This window comes from Desmodus rotundus, chromosome 2, assembly GCF_022682495.2.
Source record: "Desmodus rotundus isolate HL8 chromosome 2, HLdesRot8A.1, whole genome shotgun sequence".
NCBI lineage: Eukaryota > Metazoa > Chordata > Mammalia > Chiroptera > Phyllostomidae > Desmodus > Desmodus rotundus.
The window spans coordinates 64,294,995-64,317,050 of NC_071388.1; the positions used below are offsets into that span (position 1 = coordinate 64,294,995).

A 22,056-nucleotide genomic window follows, 5' to 3' on the forward strand; every position below is an offset into this window, starting at 1 on the left:
TTTCCAAGGCTATTGTTGTGCTAATTAACTCTTTGACACCGGAAATTTTGAGACCAAAGAAATAAGAAAACGTTGGTAACAAAAGGCAGGCTTCACTTGCTAGTGCCAGACAAGTTTCGGCGCACAGGGCGGGGCGGTTAAGGGGACCGATACAGAAAAGGATGGGAAGCAAGGCAAAGCTCTTCACCTTTGTTCAGTTTGTTTTGCTCCATGATGTTGTACTGAATGGGCGCCACTTCTTGTTTCTGCGGTCCTGGCGGCTTCCAGTGCTTCTCGCTGGAGTCCCCGCTGCCGTTGTTCATGTTGTTGCTGAGGTTTGACTGGATGAGCTGGGTGGTGGCATACGGAGTGGGCTGCCCTGATGGATTGACAAAACGCCCATCCTTCAGATTTGGGCTATTGAAGGTTTTCATCTCATTGATTTTGTTACTAAGGTCCACATCACCATAAACAGTTGACTCAGGGAGCATCAGATTGGTTTGTTTGTTATCCAGTTGGTTGTTATAATTTGCTATACAATCAGCTATGTGTAATGGAGAGGAAAAGGAAAAAGTCATTCTCCATGGTTATTCGTTTTAAATTTCTTTGTAAGTAGCTTTGTGAGTCACAGTAAAATTGTATGTAAAGAACAAATAGGCTTAAATAAGTTCGATGAAAAGGGCCAAGTATTTACATGTACTTTCTAAAGAAAACAATTAAAAATGGAAGATGTAAGAGAGGACACCCAGAATTTATACAGACACTGACTAATTTGAACTTTTGCTACTGCTATGGAGCAAATAATTTGCCCAGTTTAAGATAATATTTTAACAACCCCATTAATAGAAATTCCACCAAAATAAAAAATATATGAGTATCTTTATATGTCAAATTTAAATTTTCTAGTCTGGAGTTACTGAACTATTTGAAGCTACTGGTTAGCTATTGAAGCAACAGAACAAGGCATATAAGTTCAGAATCCAAGCCAAGAAAATTAAAAAAAAAACCCTCTGACCTCCTTTCAAAGAACATGAGATTTAAATATTTTATAAAGCACATCTACTCGAAAGATACGAGGACAGAGGAGCGGTGGTAAATGGTGCTCAGGAAATTTTTATTAGCACCTCTCTCGGTCACGGCGATAGTCATTGTAAGGGAAAGGTGTTAATCATTTTTTCATGGTTTCATAAAAACACCCCAAGAATGACAATATTGATGGCAAAATGAATCATGAGTAACCAGGGTAATTTAATCAAATAAAGCCTGAAATAATATCTATTATGTCTACTAACTCAATTTCCTACTGACTTTCCCTTCATTGAAATATTTGAGAGTGGAATAACTGGTATATATAAATATTTAAATCCTGCAGTTAAAGATGTTAAAAGAGCAGGAAAAGTGAAATCATAATTTAAATTTAAAAGATTTTTACATAAAACATTATGAAGTTGCAATGGTAAAAATACCATTATGTTATTCATGCAGCAGTTCACAGTGGCATCAACATTCATAGGTCACCTTGAAGGCTGGTTTTCCATTGGATAGCTTAAAAAATGTTGACATGGTCGCTATTATGGATGGTAACCCCAATATAATCTTAAGGAAATTTGCAACTTGTCTATAACACTGAATTCCAATACTTGGTATTTCAGTAATACGTGACCAGGGAGCAGAACTATTTGATTCATCTGGGCTTTAGTAATTCTAATTTCTAATTTCTAGGTATTAAGTTTTGTGTAATAGTGGTTAAGCAATATTATTAAAGGTCATACAGATTTGGCAATCTCATTTTTCTTCCCCAGCCTTTCTAATTGAGTGCTATTCAGTAGAACTTTCCGAGATGATGGCCATGTTCTATTCTGCATTGTTCACTACAGCAGCATTGGCCACATGAGGCTACTGCGCACTTGATTGTGGCTCGTAAGAATGAAGAACTGAATTTCAAATTGTACTTAATTTAAATTCAAATAGCCACCTACAGCCAGAGGCTACCGCATTGGACAACAAAGCTCTACGTACACATTTAAATGAGTGTTGTCTTTTTTTCCCTCTCCGATAAAGCTCTGCATAGTCTTTTTTTAAATTTATAATTATATGAGCATCTCTCTGTCTGGACGACTAGAATATGGATCTCTGGAGAACATGGGCATGGTCACATGGATATGTTATATTCATATCCATATCCAGTGGGACTGTTTTCAAGGTTAGAATTACCGATTACACTATGATTGTTCTTTATAGTATATAACATCTTAAATGCCATCTTTTATTTCCCTGTTCCTTAATTCTATGGGATATTTTACTTCCTTATAATCGGATTCGATTCTTTTAATATTTCCTGTATGTTGGAGGTTTTCAAAAAAATAATAATAATTTGCAATTTTTTGTTAATTCCTCCCAATACTGCATACTATACATCCATGTTTTAGCATGAAATGTTAGCAAAGTAATTTACTTACATATACTTCTGCACCAAAAACACAAAGTACAAAATAAATGTATGCATATACATCTGTAAAAGATATAACATATATATACATACATGTATATTTATGTCCTCAGGATTTATATCTATAATATAAAAATGTGATTTTAAATCACAGTTAATTTAAAATTTTTATTATTGTTGCACAATTGTTATTACTGCTATTAAAGAATTTGGTTTACTCAAATTATAGATTTATTGACATTTTGATGTTTTATTCTCCAAATCTTGAAAAGAATTAAATAATAGGAATTACTATTTTTAAGTACAAACATTCTTATAAAGATGAAAACTCTTACATAATTTCATTTTTCCTAACTTGGTTCATACTCTGGAGTTTATATTTCCACTCTCCCATCACATAGTGGGAACCACTTCTATGGGAGAATGAGGTGTAGAAATGAGGGGATGGAAAAAATAAGCAGGCCAGACTGCTAAACAATAGTCAACATTTCATGAAAATGTGGATCAAATTTTCCCTTCCAATGTACAGAGAGGAAAAGGAACTCATCCCCTTACATCTAGTTTCTCACAGTGAATGTACTTATCAATACGTGTGGGGCCTCTAACCTGGGCGGCTGTAGGTGGCCAGGTTGCTGTCGCTGTTCCCACTGCCCGCCGTGCAGCAGCTGATGGAGCAGTCATTGTGGTTACTGCCCGTGTTAGGCCACGTGTCTGCCAGCCAGGGCTGTGCAGCAGGTTCACTGATGTTGAGAAGTCCTGGCCTAAAGACAAAAAAAAATACACAGTAAGCAAATAATGTTTCTATTCAGAATCCCAATGAATTCTTAATTCCATTATTCTCACCCATAATTTGGTCAACTATACTGAACGACATTATTATTCCTTTTATTTTCTAGACAAGACAACTGTAACATACTATTCTTGGCTGTGCCTCAGTTTATATAACTGTAACTTTATAAACTGGCAAAGTCGTGCTTCCGACTTTAAAGTACTGTGTCACTTGCAATGCTCCACTCCACCTTCAGTCACAGCGACTGAACTTCAAACGTGGAATCGAAAACTGTGGATACAGAGATTTTTAGTGTTTCAGGAACTTAATACCACAGTTAAGACAGTGTACATTTCTTCATTTTTGACCCCTCAAAAAATCATGATTCTTCTCACAACTTACAAAAATGGAACAAGCTCCTCACTTAGACAATGGATCACAGTAAGAACATTTGCATGTTTTTCTTCAAAATGGTATTTCAGAAATAGTGAGCTTGGAGCTCTGTGACATTTTGCAGAGAGCCTCATCAATGTTTCAGTGCACAGTTCTTTAAGCTTGTCATTATATTCTGATGGGGACAATGTAAAATGCATAAATCCCTATATAAACAAAGGAAAGCTACTGAACTAAACCTGGTAAAACAAAGATATTCACTATAAGAAATACTAGTGCCCATGGTTTTTGTTTGTTTGTTCGTTTGTTTGTTTTAGCACAACAGATGTTAATCCTCTTTCATTGTGTGCTGAGAATGCAAAGCACATCAGCAATTAGTAATGGGAGTCTTGGACCACCAGTGCCCGGGATGCTAAATGGAGTCCGAGGAAGATATTCCTGATGTCCTTTTCCAACATTGACTGTGTCTGGTACCTCAGCAGGAGGTGATGATGCATCATGTGCTGTCAGACCCACAACAAACAGACTGGGACTCCAGGTTCCGCAAAGATTTCCTGCATGGCTTCTTTTTCTTTCTTTTTTTTCCCTTCTTCTCTTCTTCTTCTTTTTTTTTTTTGTTTAAGTGTATTAGCCATGCTTCTCATTTACCTGGGAAGCAAGAACCTGACATTACACTCCCCAGGATTCCTATTCTGAAACAATCAACTGAGAATATTTACTATGCAAATGATGGTTGTTTGAGGAATAATACACTTCCAATGAAGAATATGGATTTACACTTTATTATCTACCTACTTGTAAATATATATGTGTATATATGTAATAAAATGAATATTTACTCTTTGCTAACAATGTGTGAGGCATTGATCTGAAGTCTTAACAAGTATCAACTCATTTAACCCCCACACAATTTCTACAAGGTAGTTACTATTATTATCCACATTTTACAGATACCGAGACACCTGACAGAGGTTAAGAAATGCATACATGGTTATACAAAGTGAGTGAATGGCAGAGCTGGGATTCAAACTCAAGTAGTCGGGTTCTAGAATCTGCACTCTAATCTGAGATACTATAAACACACATTGGAGTATGCTGAAATTGGCTCAAGCCCTCAAACAGTCTTAATAAAAGAAAGAGTGAGGAAAATGTCTAGAGCCTTGAAATTTGCCATAAAGCTGTTAAAACGGAGCAAACTTCCTATTAAAATTGATAAAAACATTCTTTGAAGAGCAATGTTGCTGAACTGTTGAAATTTAAAACATTCAATGCAAGCTACATCACAGATATCTGGGACCTTGGAAATAAATGTTAGTTATAGAAAGTCTGCTTCCATTCATCTTTTGCTGTCCTTATTTTATTTTCTCTTGAACTTAAACCATGTGTGTTATCACTATAGAAACTATTGAAAATAAATCTCCATATTTGACACTGCAGAGATACTACAGTATATTTGAAGATGGGTCAAGTGGAAATTTTCCACAGCCTGTCTTACATGTTTCAAAAGGAAAAGATGAAATTTTTATGCTTCTATGATTCCCTAATAAAGACACTTTGAAAGTTAATGTTTTGATATCATCATAGGCTGAAAGCACTTTTCATATCTATGGGTGATTTCCAACAGGAAGTAGGATTAACAACTCACATCCTGGTTCTCAGTTTAGACTTGCATTTGGAATGCTAATTATTTAGGGAAGAAAGTTAACCATGATTACCAGCTCATATAAATCTTAAAATGTCATGTAGTTATTTCAGAGGTCTTTGGGGAAGTCAAGATCATATGCAGCTACTCTGATAAGAGTGTTAGGGGGTCTTTTTAAGCTAACAATCTCACAGACTATGTTTATGCATTTAAGATGGTCTAGTGTGCATAAAACAGATTTAGCTACCCAACAATACAAAATGAAGCAGAAGCAAAACACAGTGCTAGTTACAGTGATTGATATGTGTCTAAAATATTACAAAATATTACCATATAATATACTGTCGTATAGTATGTTGGTTATGTTTTCATGCTAACATTCTTGAGTTTTGCTTATTTCTTCCCTGTCTTCAAGCGAACAATATTATCAGGGGAAGGAACACACAAGGGCTTGCAAAAAAATGATCATCCCATTTATATTAAGGGGATAGATTTGTGTCACAAAGGAAGACGGCAAAGGCACTTAAATAATTGTGTGGCAGTTAGCTTCAATTTCTCTGCTCCTCTTTTTCCTCCATGTACTGTGATCACTTACTCAAAATCAAAACAAAGAAACAAATTAACCCCATGCCTATCGGAACACCTACACCACAAAATAAACTACTACAGGGCCCAGGGACTGGAGAAAACGGTGAGGGGGGCCTGGCAGTAGGCTGTCTCCTCTTTCCATTGATAACTTGAAAGAGTTTTGAAGCCAGGAAGAAGGGAAGGACAGATCTCAGAGTGGCCAATATTTAAAGAGAAGCAAGTCCTGAGCTCAGTGACTTTCTCACCTCCCTTTGCCAAGAAATGTGGTACTGGCATTTGCCACCTGATTAGCCTGATTTCCCTATTCCCTTTTCAGACTTTTTTTTGCTTATTGCTGGTTCATGCTCTGGTTTGGTTTTAAGTATTTTTTTTTAAATTGGAACAGCTACTTAATATTTCCAAAATTCTCCTCTGGATTACATAACAAATCCTTCCCCTTTTCAAGTTGAGAAGTCGTCTCTTTGCTGACCACAATCCTCAACTGCACTTCTGTGGGAATAGCTAAATTTACAATAATGAAAACTGGAGATTTCCAGCAAAACCTTCTCCTTTATTGCAGGGAACTAGACAGCACCTCAAATTTTCTCTAAAGCCATCAAGGACTGAACTTAGGTCCTCTGACATTCATTTTTTTTTCAGTAACTCACTCTTTCCTTCTTTAGATACTTTTTGATGATTATCTCTCAAAGATCAATAATACATATATTGAATTTATTGAAGTAATTCAATATATTAACTATTGCATTACAAGAAGTTATGCATTTAATTATCGATTAATATATGATGTAGCCATTACCCTCCTGCATCTGACAATTACTGTGAGAGGCAATCATACAGGTCAAGAGCTGGCAAACTCCCTGTAAAGGATCAGATAGGAACCATTTTAGGCTTTGCAGGCCATACATTGTCTGTTGCAACTACTCAGCTCTGCCACTGTAGCGTAAAGGCAGTCACAGACAAGCTGTAAACACATGGGTTTGGCTGTATTCTTGCAAAGTTTTACATACAAAACCAGATTTAGTTCAAGGGCCATAATTTACTGACCTCTGATATAAACAAAATTGCATGATCTCATATTAGGTATTTAATTGTAGTATTTACATTGCACAAATGTTCATGGACGATGCAGCAGGTGAACCTCAGTAAACTGGTAAGTGCAGAGGAGACATGCCAGGATGATGTAATGAGCACATATATAGGGGAATGCAGTATCGGCAGACGGCAGGTGGATTGTAGGTTGTGGTGCGCAGAGGGGTGAAGTGGACCTGCAAAGCCCCAGAGGTTGTGGGCTTCCTGTGCTCTGCTAAATTTGGATTTGGTATTTTAAATATGGCAGGGTCTAGTGAAAATGGGATTTTCAGCCGCTCAGACACATGACTGTATGCATTAGGAAGGAGAGAACCAGTGCTTGCAGCGAAACAAAGTAGTGATAGTGCAGGGGGTAAAAGTTAGCACCAACAAAAAGTGGTAATGGAAGAGAGAGGGGCATGACTGGAACATTCTGACTTAGGTGCCACTAACCAAATGAGGCCAGGGGTTCAGGGAGGGGTCACAGGGTCTGAGATGCCCGAGGGAAGCCAGCGTCCACAGGCTGGACATGAGAAATGAGTGCGTGAGTCTGGTTCGCCACTCATTCTCTCACCACCCTGGCTCACAGGGCATATACACACAGGCGCATGCTCACCACGGCCGGAAAACAAGACCTCTTCCTAAGCCCTCCTGATCCCCACATCCCATTCTATTTTTCCACATCACTCAACTGAGAGGACAAGAGTTTGTCTTTAACGTTTGTTCTTTATGCCCTAGCTCCTCCACTAAGTGTAAGGTTCACATAGACAGGGATTTTACTGACTTTGTTCAGTGAGGCATCTTCAACAGCTAGAATGGTGCCTGTCACATGTAGGTATTCAATAAATACGTTTGGTTAATACACTTAAAATTGTCTCTATAACTCATTTTGAGCACCGAATCAAACATCTTTACTTAACTGCTCTCTCTGTAAACATTTCAACATCTTTTCACATTTCATTTGGTAAAAAAAAGAGATGATTTCCATTTGATATTTGAAATAAACCAGTTTCATTGCTACCCTATTTTTAGGTTAAAAGGTTAATTTTGTATGGTGATATAATGAGCTTTCCAAATGGATACATATTTTAGGAACTTCGTAATTTTCCAGCCCTGCCATAGAAACTACCATTTGGTTCCTATGCGCCCCTGCTCCGTACTCGGATTTGATAATTTGGTCTATCGAGGTTGTAAATTCCGTCACGGCAGAAAGCCGACTGGGACTGTGCGCGTGTGTGGGCGCTCACCTGGGCCTGTGCCCGTGCACAGAGAGGCTAGTGCTGAAAATACAGAGGCTGCTCGGTAAGCACTTTCGCGTGCTTGGATTCACGAGAAAACTGAAGCCTGTAGTCATGAATGCACACAGGTGCGGAGGGGGTTATATAACCAGGCACTCCAGATTCGTTCATGGGAGAATGTTCTTATGCCAGAAGCCGTTTCATGGATGTTTGGACTATGATTTAGCTGGAAATCCCCTGGATGCAAAAACACACCCTGGTTTAATTCCTGAATCAAGTGTATTTATTCTGTATGAAGACCTCCCTAGCTTTTGCATCTTTCAGAGTCTGGCTTTGTTTCACAGGTAGGGAAACAGGAAGCTAGCCGCAGGGAAGGGAGGATTAGTGCTTGTTGCCATGTATGTACAGCCCTGGGCAAAGGTAGTGATGTTTCCTTTTAAATCACTCTTTGTCATAAACTAAATTCAGTAATTTTGTATCAGACGACATGGTCCTTGGATTCAGGAATAATATTGTATTCATTTTTGTCTTTTCCAGTAGCAACCACGTTATCCATCTGTATAGAGCAAGACAACCAATAAGTTAATTGAACTTGAATTATAAAATGGTTTTGGCTGGAAGATTTTTTTTCTGATACTTTAAGCAATATGTTACTGTTTTTTTTAAATCAAGTTATTGTAGAAAATCCCAACGATTGGCTCATATAACTTATAGCGTATTTCAGCCCCTGTAAGCCCCTGTCACAGCGATTTGTGATTCTCGGTGAATATATTAAAGTTTACTGAGTAAAAATTAACAAAAAACATAAATATAGGATTGAGGTTGATTTTAATGAGAGAAACAAAAGCTCTGTGTTAATAAACTACCTAGATTTCTTCTTTTATTTCAACATATTTCCCTGCAAACGGACAGCTGAACTATGCTGAATTCATAACAAGAACAAACAAACATAACCTACAGGTCACGAGCAAATGCTGTGTTCAGCAGGTTTTCAAATGAACACTTTTTCTTTGATAGTATCTGTTAACTAGCTATATTTCTTAATCTTCATAAATGCCATCACTTAATTACTTTAAGTCCTTTTAATCATCTGCTAAATCAGCAAGTCTGTCTTTCCCGGTTAAAGTTCTCCCTCTGGTGGTCGTTGACTGAGATGCAACAGCTCCACTCAACTGTATTTGTGTGTAAACAGGCTTGGTGTCCCAGCACAGCAGAAGGGAGTATTTCTGAAAGATCTGAACCAATTCCACCTTTAAATTAAACCTTTTAAGTAAAAGTTGTGATGTCATCGAGGAAGACAAGAAGAAATACCTGGAATTCCCCTTGGGATCTACAAAACAAGCAAGATAATTACCTCCCTCCACTGCTCACAGCTTCGCCTCCTCTCTGATAAGTTACTAGAACGTCACAAAAAAAGAGAAAATTAATAGACATGTTTATATTTATACATCAAAAGCTAATACATTCATGAGCATCTTTCTAAATAAGAATGCATTCTCCCTTTCTACTTAGAAGCAACACAAAAATCATCACAGGAAGTAGCAGATGTCTGATTCAACTAGTATTTTTGTCCTTTTATAGAATTATGTATGCTACTCTTATAAATGTGCCCACAAGGTTGAGAACTAAGCAAAGGCAAACCTCAGCACACTCTGTATTAAATATAACTGTCACGTATTCATACATAGATCTATATTTTCAGTTTATTAGGAGATCACATGACTTCATGAATTCATCTGAGTGGAATCTTAAATTTGGAGGAAAACCCCTATTAGACTAATTTCCCATAAGTACCAGTAAGACAAAGATAAATGTTAAAATAAACCTTCTCTCTCTCCACAGACAAAGATGTGCATGTATGTCAAGTTGTGACCATCAATTAATGCAGCCCGTTTTTATTGTGGCTTATAGAAACTCTTCTTATATTTTCATCAGACAGGAATATAGAGTAAAATACATCGTTTAATGCTCTTGAAAGCATTCTCAGCTTAATAAATTATGGGTATAAAAATTTAGCCATAACAAAACAAGATTTGCACATAGGCAAGGGGTTAGGAAGATTAGCTTTTCTGTAAATACAGACACATTTTCTAAGAAGAAATGTGTTTCTAAAAGCTGCCAAATTCTGCGACTTAGAAGAACTCCAAACTGGGAGTCTGTTAAGGAGAGATAACTGCTTGCAGTGATTACAATAACTGGATTAGAAACGAGGAGGCAACCCCATAGGTGTATCTTTTGCTAGAGCGATGTGAAAGAAGAGGACCCACTTTGAAAGAAACAGAATAGAACAGAACATTAGGTTTTGACTTGGGAAAATGAAAAGTTTTATCTTCACATGTGCTAGATTATTTTGGTTACCTTCAAGAATGTTGATTCTATGAACAGAGAATTGACAGGGAGAGAAATTTTTGTTGGAAAACCTGAAAGCTTAAGTTAAGGGAAAAATGCACTGCCAAGTATGAACTAATCAATAAGATCATTAACGTGTTAAATCATGCCGCGGGCAGCCACGGTGTGTCTGTCTCACGAAACACATGCGTACGAGGCTAATGCGCAGTGCGGAGAGTGAATAAATAACTGCGTTAAATGGGCGCAAAGCAACACCAACCCTTTCTGCTTCAAATGCATGCCTGACGTAAGTAAATGAAGTATTGTATTCTATTTAAGTCCTTTCCCCCAACGTACTGCAGAAAATGAAATAAAAACAGAAACACAATAGTACAACACATGCCAAATTAACAAAGGAAAGGAGGAGGGTAAGTGCAAATATATACCTGTTGGTGTGAAGGTAAAAGACGGGACTGAAAAATCAAAACAAAATATAAACCAGTTATTAAGCTGAAGAGAGAAAGGGAACATATCACATTAGTATAAATCAAGCAGACAGCTGAACATAAAACAAATGTAAATAACTAAGCCAGTAGTTCTGACATTCTGATATATGAATAAAAGTAAATCTGAGGTTAAAAAGAGAAGCTTGTCTCTACAAGTACCATTTTGAAGTGTCTGACATTCTCTCACACGGAGGGAAATAGCGCTGGGTTAGCCCGTGAATGACCCTGCTTTCGGTAACGCAGATTCAGCTCAGGGCTTTAGTACAAACAGGACTCCTCTACTATAAATCATTGCCAAATATGGGATGATGGGTTCTTAAACAAGTATTATCAGGGTTTTGCTTGAACCTTATCTAGGAATCTGAAAGTAAATGCTTATTAAAGTGGACTAATAGATAGTTAAATATTCGTCATTAAGAGACAGAGACAGATTGAGGGGAGAAGAGAGGAAGGAAGGGGAAGAAAGCATGAAAGGAAGGAAGAAAGGCAGATGGGAAGAAAATAAGAAAGGAAGAGAGACAGAGAGACAGAAAAACAAGAAAGGAAGGAAGGAAGGAAGGAAGGAAGGAAGGAAGAGCTGGAACAAAGGGACCCATTAAACCAAACTCTTTCAATATCTGACACCTTATTTTATAAACGGTGCTATGCTGCCTTCTTATCAGCAGAGACATTTGTGAAGGGACAGAAGAAATGGGGAGTTTTAAACTTCAATTTCTCTATTTTAGTTCATGTTTAGCAGCTTTGTAGGAGTAGGCTGAGCATTTTTTTTTAATGCCACAATCTGGAAGCTGAACAATAGAACAGTAACACCGCTCTGCAAACGTTCTCTCTGTGGTAATAAATCTTAATCTAATCAATAATGCCTGAAATTGAACTGCAGACCTCAAAGGTAGCAGCCTTGCCTCCCCCGTTTTTCCCATCTTCTCCCATTCCTGGGTGTTGGCTAACACCAGGGCCTTTTCCATGGGATCCATAGAGGATGGAGGCTGACTTATTTTCCAAGCTCTTCACACTGCCTGACGAGGAAAGCAAGGAAACCTACATTCCCTCTTGAAGACTAAAGTTTGCTTTTAAGAAATCCTTAAAATATACAAACTATAATACTGATTAGCCAATGTGGAAGAAAAGGCTGCCAAAAACTGTATTTTCCACTTCACATTTGAGACTGACTGTAGGATTCGACCTGTGGGGGAGGCACTGTGGAGGGCTACAGCATCCGGCACATGGTCACGGCTTAGCAAACCATTTTATCTCTGGGCACACTAGGCAGAACAAAAACAGAAACCTCAGTGCTTGCCCTGATTTACGCACTGGCCTTCGCTTGCAGCACGGCAGTCCCTGTCTGAAGCATGTAGTGTTTTCCTTCAGTAAGGTCTTTTCACAGAGTCCCCGTAATGTAGCTACATTCAAAGATTCAGAGCCGTAGTAACAAGTCTCCATAAATAAATAAATAAATAAATAAATACAGGAGTGAATAAGGTACATTGGCAAGTAAAGCTATTCAGGCAAGAACACAGTGCTTGAACATTAATTTGCAGGCACAAGGACACAGGGAAAATAGGAAAGGTCCTTGTGAGTACTCCTAGCTCACTGCCACCCCAGTTTAAGGAACTGAAGAGCTGAAAAGAGGTCAGCCTAAGTGAGATTTTTACAGCATACACACCAAAGAACAAATTAATTCCAAAGCTTCCAATAATATGACACACTGTGTTTACCCAGCGATGAGGGGGCACTGTGAGAATGTGGGTGGACGGGGTACCTGGGGTTCTCGCAGAGGAAACGCCTGCAGATAAATGTGGGGAGGGGGCAATGCTCATTATTACCCAGTCACACTGTGACTTGATGGTTTCTAGGCCAATTGGCTCTTTTACATTACGTTTTTTAAATACTTCACTTCCTTTTTTCTGTAATTACCCTCCTTGTTTCTGACATAGACAATTTAAGATTTCAGGATGCACTCTTTTTTTTTTAATCTCATAGAAACGGAATTATGAAAAAGTGCCGACAAGGCAAAATGAAGAAAGCAGAATCCGAAGCTCACCAATTACATTTGTAATTATGTTCTATGAGTTCTGCTTAAACAAAAGCTAGTTAAAAGGACAATGCTATTAGTTTAATAGGTTTTGCAGAAAGGGCACTAGGCATTTGCCAGCATGCTTAAAGAACATTAGTAAAGGAAAAGAAACAGTTTAGAAAGGAAGAGGTTTTCACATCACATATGTAGATTTCAAGACAATTGAGCATTACATTGTTGTAACTACATAGCTACAGCCCTTTATGACAATAAGAAATACAGGACTCCTGCAGAATTCAAGAGCCTCTACATCTATATGCTAATTAGTAACTTTTTCCTTATTCAAATAGGATTTTAAAACACAACACCTAACATCCTCCTCTGTTCCTTCCCGGCTCCACAACACAGGCACCCACCAGCCCCTTCTCTGCATTCTTTCTTAGACAAAGGTTATTTCACGGTAACACGTGTGCCTGACATTGTTCTACTTTGTGTACATAATCAGCTCTAGTGCTCTTTGTGGTAACATCTAAGCCCTCATTTTTCATTTCACTGACACTTTACTTCATCTCTAGAGTGGGCACACACATGAAAAAGAACACATTGGGGGATGATAATGCTAAGGGCAAGGGGTATGCAGGAGGGGTGGCTGTGCAGCCACCAGCCTGGCGCACACCAACTCATCTCTACAGCAGGGGCGCCGAAGCTGCTGTGGCTCTTTCTTGCCAAGACCCTCTGTGACTGAGACACAGATTTCAGACTGCCACTGCAGACGGCGCCGTAAGCATATAGGGATGTTCCAACCAGCACTACTAACTCTTGCTTTGCCATTGCATTGGTCAGGGAAATGACTTGGCTGAGACACACAGGAAATGTTCACTGAGGAAGCAGGCAGACATTTCATTTCATTAAGGTTGGTGATGATAAGGGTGGGAATGTGTTTTTGATAATTCTCTTTAAATTTGCATTGTGGCAAAGCAAAGGTGTTGTCTTAACTTAAGTCAAGGCCCCCTAACTAGAGGGAATGTATAATTTGTCATACAAACCAGAGTAAGTTGGAGGGCAAAAGGAGCACTGTGAAAATGTATTGGACTAAGACATGAATTGGGACTGTCCCCGGAAAACTGGGACTCAGAGTCATGTCACTCACAGCCCCGGCCTGAGGCCCAGATGGATATACTTGAGGGCAGGGGGAGAGTATCTGTCCGACAACATTAACAAGTCACCTGAGAGAATGAATATACAAACCATCAATCTGCAGACTTTCAAGATATGTGGCAAAGGAGTCTGAAATACCCTGGCATATTTGGTTCATCCGTAAAATTGTTGAGAATAGCAGACAAGTAAACTTTATTTTCTAAACTTTGTACATATTTGTAACAAAAACACCATCACCAATTAACAGCATATACAGAGTCAACTCTGCAACTTCAAGTATAGCAATAAAAAACCACTAAATCTCCTCTCTCTTCAACCTGAAGGGCCTCATTTAGTCATGCATTTCATATTCACCAAAGACTGATACATTCAGCGGGAGGGGAAGGGAGACAATGGTGGAAAGAAGGGGAAGGGACTGAGCAAAGTTGGGTGGGAATTGACTGTGGGAGCAGGGTGGGGGGTGGGCGGAGGAGGGCAAAGAAGGAAAGACTGGGACATCTGTAACAGGATAACAATAAAAAATAATTAAAAAAGAAATGACTATTTTTATAAATAATCAGGAATAATCATAAAAATAATGATTATACAAATAATCTCTTTAACTTCACAAAAGCAACAACGCCACCTCAAAGCTGTGTGGAAGAGTTTGAAGCTTGTTTTTGTAATTTTTGCAACAGGAGATCAAAAAGTTTGCTTGGGAATATAAAGCAAAAAAATCATTGCCTAAGAGAACAAGGAGATAGTAGAACAACCAAGGGGAGATCTACCTGGGGGAAATATATTTTACAGTATCTGAGCCTGAAACTGGTGTGCCGTACTTGCAGCACTCAACACGAGTTAACACAAAGATAACACAATAAAATAAAAGCACTTTTGAAAATCCTTATATATTAAAATAATTTAATACAGGACATATATAAAATCCTACATAACTTGGAGTCACAGATGAACATCCAGAGTTATGTCATCATAGTAAAGCATGAAAAACGTAGGAAAGCTCATACCTTTTCTGATGCCGGCGTAGGTGCTCGTGAGCCCATTTCTCTTCTTCCGGTGCCGGTAGAGCCAGATGCTGAAGACCATGAGGATGATCCAACAGGCTGCCCCGATCCCTGCGATGAACGCCGGCTGCTTCACCACGTCGGAGATCTGCTGAGCAAGGCTGACTTGGTCCTCAGGGGACACGGGGTTTCCGTGGGAATCTGAAAGGCCCTCGTGTGATTAATTTGGTTTTAAAACTCAGTAAGACAGTGAACTCACAGTTATACAAAAGTGCCATCATTATTTTGTTAATTTTTGGACAAGGGCTTCTGTTTTTCAATTTGCTATACCAGCATTTTTAGTTAAAATGATTCATGAGATTTTCAGTAAAAGTATGTTCATTTTATTTATTTTGATTCAAAACAAATGAGATCTAATTTTATGAAATATATTTTAAAACAAAGGCAAATGAACAGGATTTGTATTTTCACTGGAGAAAACTCTGCAGCTTATTGCCTACGTTACTGGTAAGTCTGAGGGGAAAGTGCTGATACAAATAAAAAGTACAATTCTAAGAAATGAAATATTTTAATTCAAGTACACAGATAAAGATCCCAAATAAGTATGAAAATGATATATACTTTCTCAGACTTCTATAGGAACCCTCAATTATATGTTCTAAAATAAGGTAAGTAGTGAAATCTTATTTCCTATATAAGTTAGCTATTGAAAAAAGAATGTGTTGTATTTGACACCACACACACACACACACACACACACACAGACTGTATATTCTAACACTCTTAACTGCCTTAGAAACACATTATTTGAACCTATGTTCAGAAGGGCCCACAAAATTCAAAATTATTAAAAAACAATGAAAAATTATGATAATGTTACCATTGAAAGAACTATAAATAACCTTTCTTTTGAAATAATAACCACAGCCAACAATAAATACAGAAACATTAAATATGGACAAGAATGATCAGGTTTTATGAATATCATAAAAAGCTTATGTTTTCTGATAGCTAGTATGATTCAAGAATTAAACATGGAATTTATGGCTAATAAAATTTACTTATTTTACATTTATGTTCAAACCCACTAAGATATTAATTTTTGCAGTCTACCATTTCATCGAGTCACTCAGAGCCGTCTGGATCCTCTGCGGTCCACCGGAAGCCGCTGCTCTGCACTGCTCTGTCATCGAAGCAACACCCTCCCGCACGGGCACCCGGTGATGCCGACCCAGGGGACCACCAGGGAGCAGAGCTCCTGCTCCTGTCTGCAGTTTTATGTTCCTCCCTCCATCTGGTGGGTCAGGAAGGTGACTGCCCACTTCTTTGGGATGGGGTTTTCTTACAAGTGTTCAATCATTTGGCTCTGAAAATGTTTTGCTAATGCAACCTGCTTTATAATAGAAACGTTTGTTCCATTCTAAAAATCCTTTTTTGTTCAGAAAAATAATGGGTATGACTCATTATGTGTGAATAACACTTCTCAAACAGAAAAAACACCCTACAGATTACTTTTCTTCATTAAATGTTACTGCATCCCAATCAGACACTGGCAGGAAAAATAAGCAGAACTCAATGGTCAAGGAGGTGGCCTTAGGAAAATAGCACCTGCTTCTCTGTAAAATGGCTAAATTGCTACTTATGTTGTGTGTGGTTTTTATTTACTTACCTTTCGTTCTTGAACAGAATTTTCTATTTCATTCTATGGAGGGTCAAGGTTGAAAAACCTATTTTCACAAGCAGTCATCTGCCTTCAACTGTTTGTTGACTGAAAGTTTTATTTCCTGTTCCAGACCCTTTTATCTATGGTTCTCTTAAGAGCACTTCATCTTCTGAAAGTTGGCCAAGCAGACCTATTCTTTTTATTCTTAATACATGCTTTATGTCTGCTGGGTTTATAGATTTCATGGTTATTTGTACAAGGTTAGGTTGGGTGGCTTCCAATTTTATGGAGACAGACAAGAGAGGCTCCATGCAAGCAACCAGATGGGCTTAACAGAATACAATGTGGGTGACTGGTGAATTGAGACGCTCCCTCTCTATCTCAGTCCTCGTCTCACTGCAGCAGAGGCTGCGTTAATGTATGGAAAAAACGGGAACACATTTGTAATTTCAAGAAAACTTCTCTGACCCTTAAATCCCATCATTTAAATCTTGAATAAGTAAAATTGACATGCCCTTTTTTTTTCAATTTATTTTTGAAAACCCAGGACTAGAAGCCAGATGCTATACAAAAATAGGTAAATAACATCAACAATATCTAGGGTTATCACAATGTAACTTATAGTTTCAATTTTAACAAGTAAATACTGACATTTCACACAACTGGGCAACTGAGTAAAAACATCTATATGAAACTGTTTCCCCCCAGATTTTATACAACACTGTAACGCTGTATACTGCATGAAATTTTGCAACAAATGAACCAAAAATAAACCATGAAGCTATTTTCACTTAAAAGTTGTATATGTAAGCACTGCTTAAAAACGTGCCAAATGTAAAATGTAACCCGGAAAGCAAATTGTGGCCACGGCTGTTTACCCTAAAGGTCTAACTGGGACCCTCGGAGCCGGGAGCTGCTGGGAGGTACTCCCTAGCCAGGGAGGGCATTTTGTGATGTTCCCATCCATTCGTTGGTAATCGCATGACTGAGTTCTGGGCAGGGCCATGGGCACCGTCAAACCCTCCCACAAACTGTGTGTCTCAATACTCCTGTCTGCTCACCCAGGGTACACCTTGGAGGCCCTGTGTTAAAGAGGGTAAGCTTCATCAGAACGTGATCCACCCTGTCTGCTGGGAACAGAGCTCCTCCTCCCAGCCCCTGCCTTCAGGGGGACTTCACTGTGTTTTATGACAGGAGTTCTGCAAATGTGTCTGTTACAGCAGCTAGCAGCTAGCATTGTCTTAACAATGGAACATGAATAACAGTTTCCAAATCAAGTGTAAAGTTCCTGATGTGTAGCAATAAAGTTTGTTCAAAGCCAAATGTTTCTTAATTTTAATTTGAAATAATTTCTAGAATGTCATCAACATTATCAACATGCAAAAATACTATATGCTTATTTAAGTATAAAGATTCACATATCTGATGCTTTTTCATAAATTAGCCACTGACATAAAATATTACTAATGTTTAACTCCTGATCTGGAACAAACAAACACAAAGTTGACTATATGTTTCTCGGCATGTCTCATAATTTAAATGTTTCCCCTTAATAGCTGACCCTTTTCTCCCCCCTTTCCATTTACAATAGTGTTTTCCCCGGCTGAGGAGCTCCGCTGGTTAGAGAGTCGTCTTGGCATGACTAGATTGCAGGTCCGACCTCTGGTCAGGGCACATACAAAAAGCACCCAATGAATAAAAATGAATAAGTGGAATAACAAATCAATGTTTCTCTCTCTCTAAAAATATAAATAAATAGAATAGCATTTTGTTTACTGTTTTGTTATTGTATGGCTTAGATTTTATTGGTAACCACTTCTGAAGTTGTATCTTATGTTCATGCCACATTGTCTATCGTGAATTTTTGTAACGAACGATTCTCTGTCAGTTTTTACCTACTCAATCTAACTTTTGAAGCACACACTATATTTACCTTTATAAATAATTACCATAGAACCATATTCCAATGCACTTTGATATCTCAATCTATATTTTTGTTATGAAAAGCAATTATAATTTTAAACAGACACAAAAATGGTGAATATAAGTTACAATACTATTGCTATAAACTTCTAATACCTAGTATAAGTTTTGACTGAAAGTCTGTTTTATTTTCATCCAAACAACTGTAATTTCTACGAAGGTGTAGATTGTGTCTTTCTTGTTCACTGAAGTGCCTTTGGTGCTCAATTAACTAATTGTATTTGTTGCCAAGGTGGACATACTTTAATAGGACAGGATTAGGATGACACAGCATGGCAGCCTTTTGCTTCAAAAATCATTTAGAACGTGTGCTTGGATACATTTAAGTTTAGTTGTTGTGCATATTAAAGCCAACACCATCATGTTGTAGCTGCATTGCCGCATTCCATATTTTATTCAACCTGCCACGGTGGCTCCCCTACATTTAAAAAGAAGAGAAGGGTGGGGGAGGAAGGAACGAAGGAAGGAAGGAAAAGGAAAAGGAAAAAAAAAAAAGAATAGGCCAAAGGGAAGAGTCACAGACCCTCGCAGACTGGACTTGCGCCAGCACTTACCTAACTGGATGAACTGTGGCTCGCTCTTCACCCCAGGCCCCGCCCCTGTGCTGGCTGCCACCTCCACACTGTATCGGATCCCAGGAACCAGAGAAGGAATGACCACAGAAAAGGTGGAACCGTCTACTGTCTTGTTTATATGGTAACGAGTTTCATTGCCCAAACACCAAACCTGTCAGAAGAACACAATGAAAGTTAAGCTGGACAATCATTTAAGTTAATGCAAAGATCAACATAGTATAGTGGTTTTAGGCATAGTTCAGATCTCTCCTGAACCTAATAAGGGGACTTTCAAGTCCATTTTCCCTAGGATCTAATTCTGAAAGGATGCTTCAGGCAGGCCTAGTGTTAGCAAGCCTGTCAAGACCTCATTCACTTTTACATATACTTTTAACGTATTATAGATGGTGAGTCTAAATGTTTGCTTGAAGACACTAGTTGCTATCCGCCCATATCACTAGAGTTAAAAAAGGAATATAAGAAATAGCTGTGTATATCTGGATACAGGACAAGAATGTACCTAGCAGCATTCGGCATTTGCATTCCTGCTGTGGGCTAGGTGTGACGCTAGATGGGCAGCTAGCACAAAACAAAGATGAGGAGGAAACTCTGAGCCTAGTAACACACTTCAACAATTCTCTGGGGTGAAGTGACATGGTGCCACCAGTCACATTACCTTTTCTATCAAAACCAAGAGGCAGTTGATTTAAAAAGAGACAGAGCTTCTGAATAAAGTACCTTGCATAAGTAAGGTTATTAAAACAGAGACAACCACAGTGAGATACCACTTCACAGCAGTGAGAATGGCCATGATAATCAAAGCAACAGAGAGTAAATGTTGGAGAGGTTGTGGGGGAAAGGGAACCCTAGTGCACTGTTGGTGGGAATGCAGACTGGTGAGGCCACTGTGGAAAACAGTATGGAATTTCCTCAGAAAACTAAAAATGGAACTGCCTTTTGACCTAGCAATTCCACTGCTGGGATTATATCTCAAGAACCCTGAAACACCAATCCAAAAGAATCTATGCGCCCCAATGTTCATAGCAGCACAATTTACAATAGCCAAGTGCTGGAAGCAACCTAAATGCCCATCATTTAATGAATGGATCAAAAAACTATGGTATATGTACCATAGTTTTCCATTTACACAATGGAATTCCATGCAGCAGAAAGAAAGAAGGAGCTCCTACCCTTTGCGACAGCATGAATGGAATCGGAGGGCACTATGCTAAGTGAAATAAGCCAGGCGATGAAAGACAAATACCATATGATCTCACCTTTAACAAGAACCTAATAAACAAAACGGACAAGCAAGCAAAATATAACCAAAGACACTGAAATTGAGAACAGGCTGACAGTGACCAGAGGGGAGAGGGGAGAGGAGGGGATTATAGGGGAAAAGGGTGAAGGGCTTACAGGAACAACTATAAAGGACACATGGACAATAACAAGGAGGGGGGGTGGAAACAGAGGAGGGAAGTGGGGAGGGCTGGGGTGGTGGGGAGGGGTGGGGGGAAAGGCAGACAACTGTACTTGAACAACAATAAAAAATGTTAAAATAAATAAATAAACAAATAAATCAATAAAACAGAGCCAGACTCATAGGTGGAGAACAGATGACAGCTAGTGGGGGAAGGGCTAGGGGGTGGAGGGATGGAGCAAAAAGGAAAAAGGTCTTATGGACACCAGTGTGGTGATTGCTGGGGGAAGGGAGGTATAAGGGGAATAAATGGTAATGGAAAAAATATAATAAAGGAATTGGTTACTAATAAAAAATAAAAGAGCAATAATAAAAATAAAATAAAAAATAAAAATAAACATAAGATTACTGTAGGATTTTACTCAGCCCATGATATGCTAATCTATTAACAATGAGAGAAAATCAGCACACTGATCTTGTATTTAATATGAATATTAATTAGTCTTTGATAACATGAGACCATAAATAGCATGACTTGAAAGAAAAATATTCTTATAAGAAAATTATTGTATATCTCATTGAATTTGATAATAACATTTGTGATAGAAAATTATTTTCAGAAAATAAATATTTCTTAACTACACTATAACCCTTAATTTAAATTTCCCTAAAGGATTATTAAACACAGGGTGGTCTTTGGCAATGTCCACAGACATGGATATGGCGATGACAGTACTTGGGCTCAGTTTCCACAAGAAAACGACCCCTCTTGTTTAGAGTAGTAAACCATGCCCTATATTCTTTATGATGTCCTCCAGCAAGATGTGGGATTAGCCTCAAGTAGCCTGTGGTCTAAACTGTAATAGGAAAGGGGATTTAAAATAAATCTAAGAATATCAGTGTCCTCTGCCATGAGGGTAATAACCTTGATTTTTTATCTTTGAAAGTTAATATTATTTTAATATAGTTTCAATGTATAACACCAGCAAATGGTCAGATTCTATACCAGGATCTGACCATTTGGAAATAAAGAGCCCTTTGTGATCGCCCGCCCCCAATTACATTACGCAGCTGAACCAAAGCCACAAACTGATTTTGTACCAGTAAATCAGGTTCTGAAAGGCATTTTATTATTTTAAATTGACCATGAAGTTAAGTGAAATCCACTCTTTCGCATTTCTTTAGGAGAGAAATGAGTTTTGACTCTTAGGGGAAAATGCCTACATTACACAATTTTGCTTGAGAGCTGAGCCATCACCTCATTTTAAATCCTCAGAAACCTCTGTGACAGTTTATTTTTATG

General features: G+C 38.3%; 1 protein-coding gene across 4 annotated transcripts in view; it reads right to left on the bottom strand.

The window, feature by feature from the left end:
• ROBO1 (roundabout guidance receptor 1) overlaps positions 1-22,056 on the bottom strand; it is a 400,095-nt gene that overhangs the window by 37,066 nt on the left and 340,973 nt on the right. The window contains exons 16-21 of one of the 4 annotated variants that reach the window (XM_053918272.2): positions 19,334-19,505; positions 15,137-15,334; positions 10,901-10,927; positions 9,481-9,523; positions 3,035-3,189; positions 188-358 (exon numbers count right to left, since the gene is read on the bottom strand). In XM_053918272.2, the coding sequence (XP_053774247.1) occupies positions 188-358; positions 3,035-3,189; positions 9,481-9,523; positions 10,901-10,927; positions 15,137-15,334; positions 19,334-19,505 (766 nt within the window). Of the gene's footprint in view, positions 1-187; positions 524-3,034; positions 3,190-9,480; positions 9,524-10,900; positions 10,928-15,136; positions 15,335-19,333; positions 19,506-22,056 lie in introns of all 4 variants that reach the window. The other 3 variants (XM_053918270.2, XM_053918273.2, XM_053918271.2) reach the window with 3 other exon arrangements.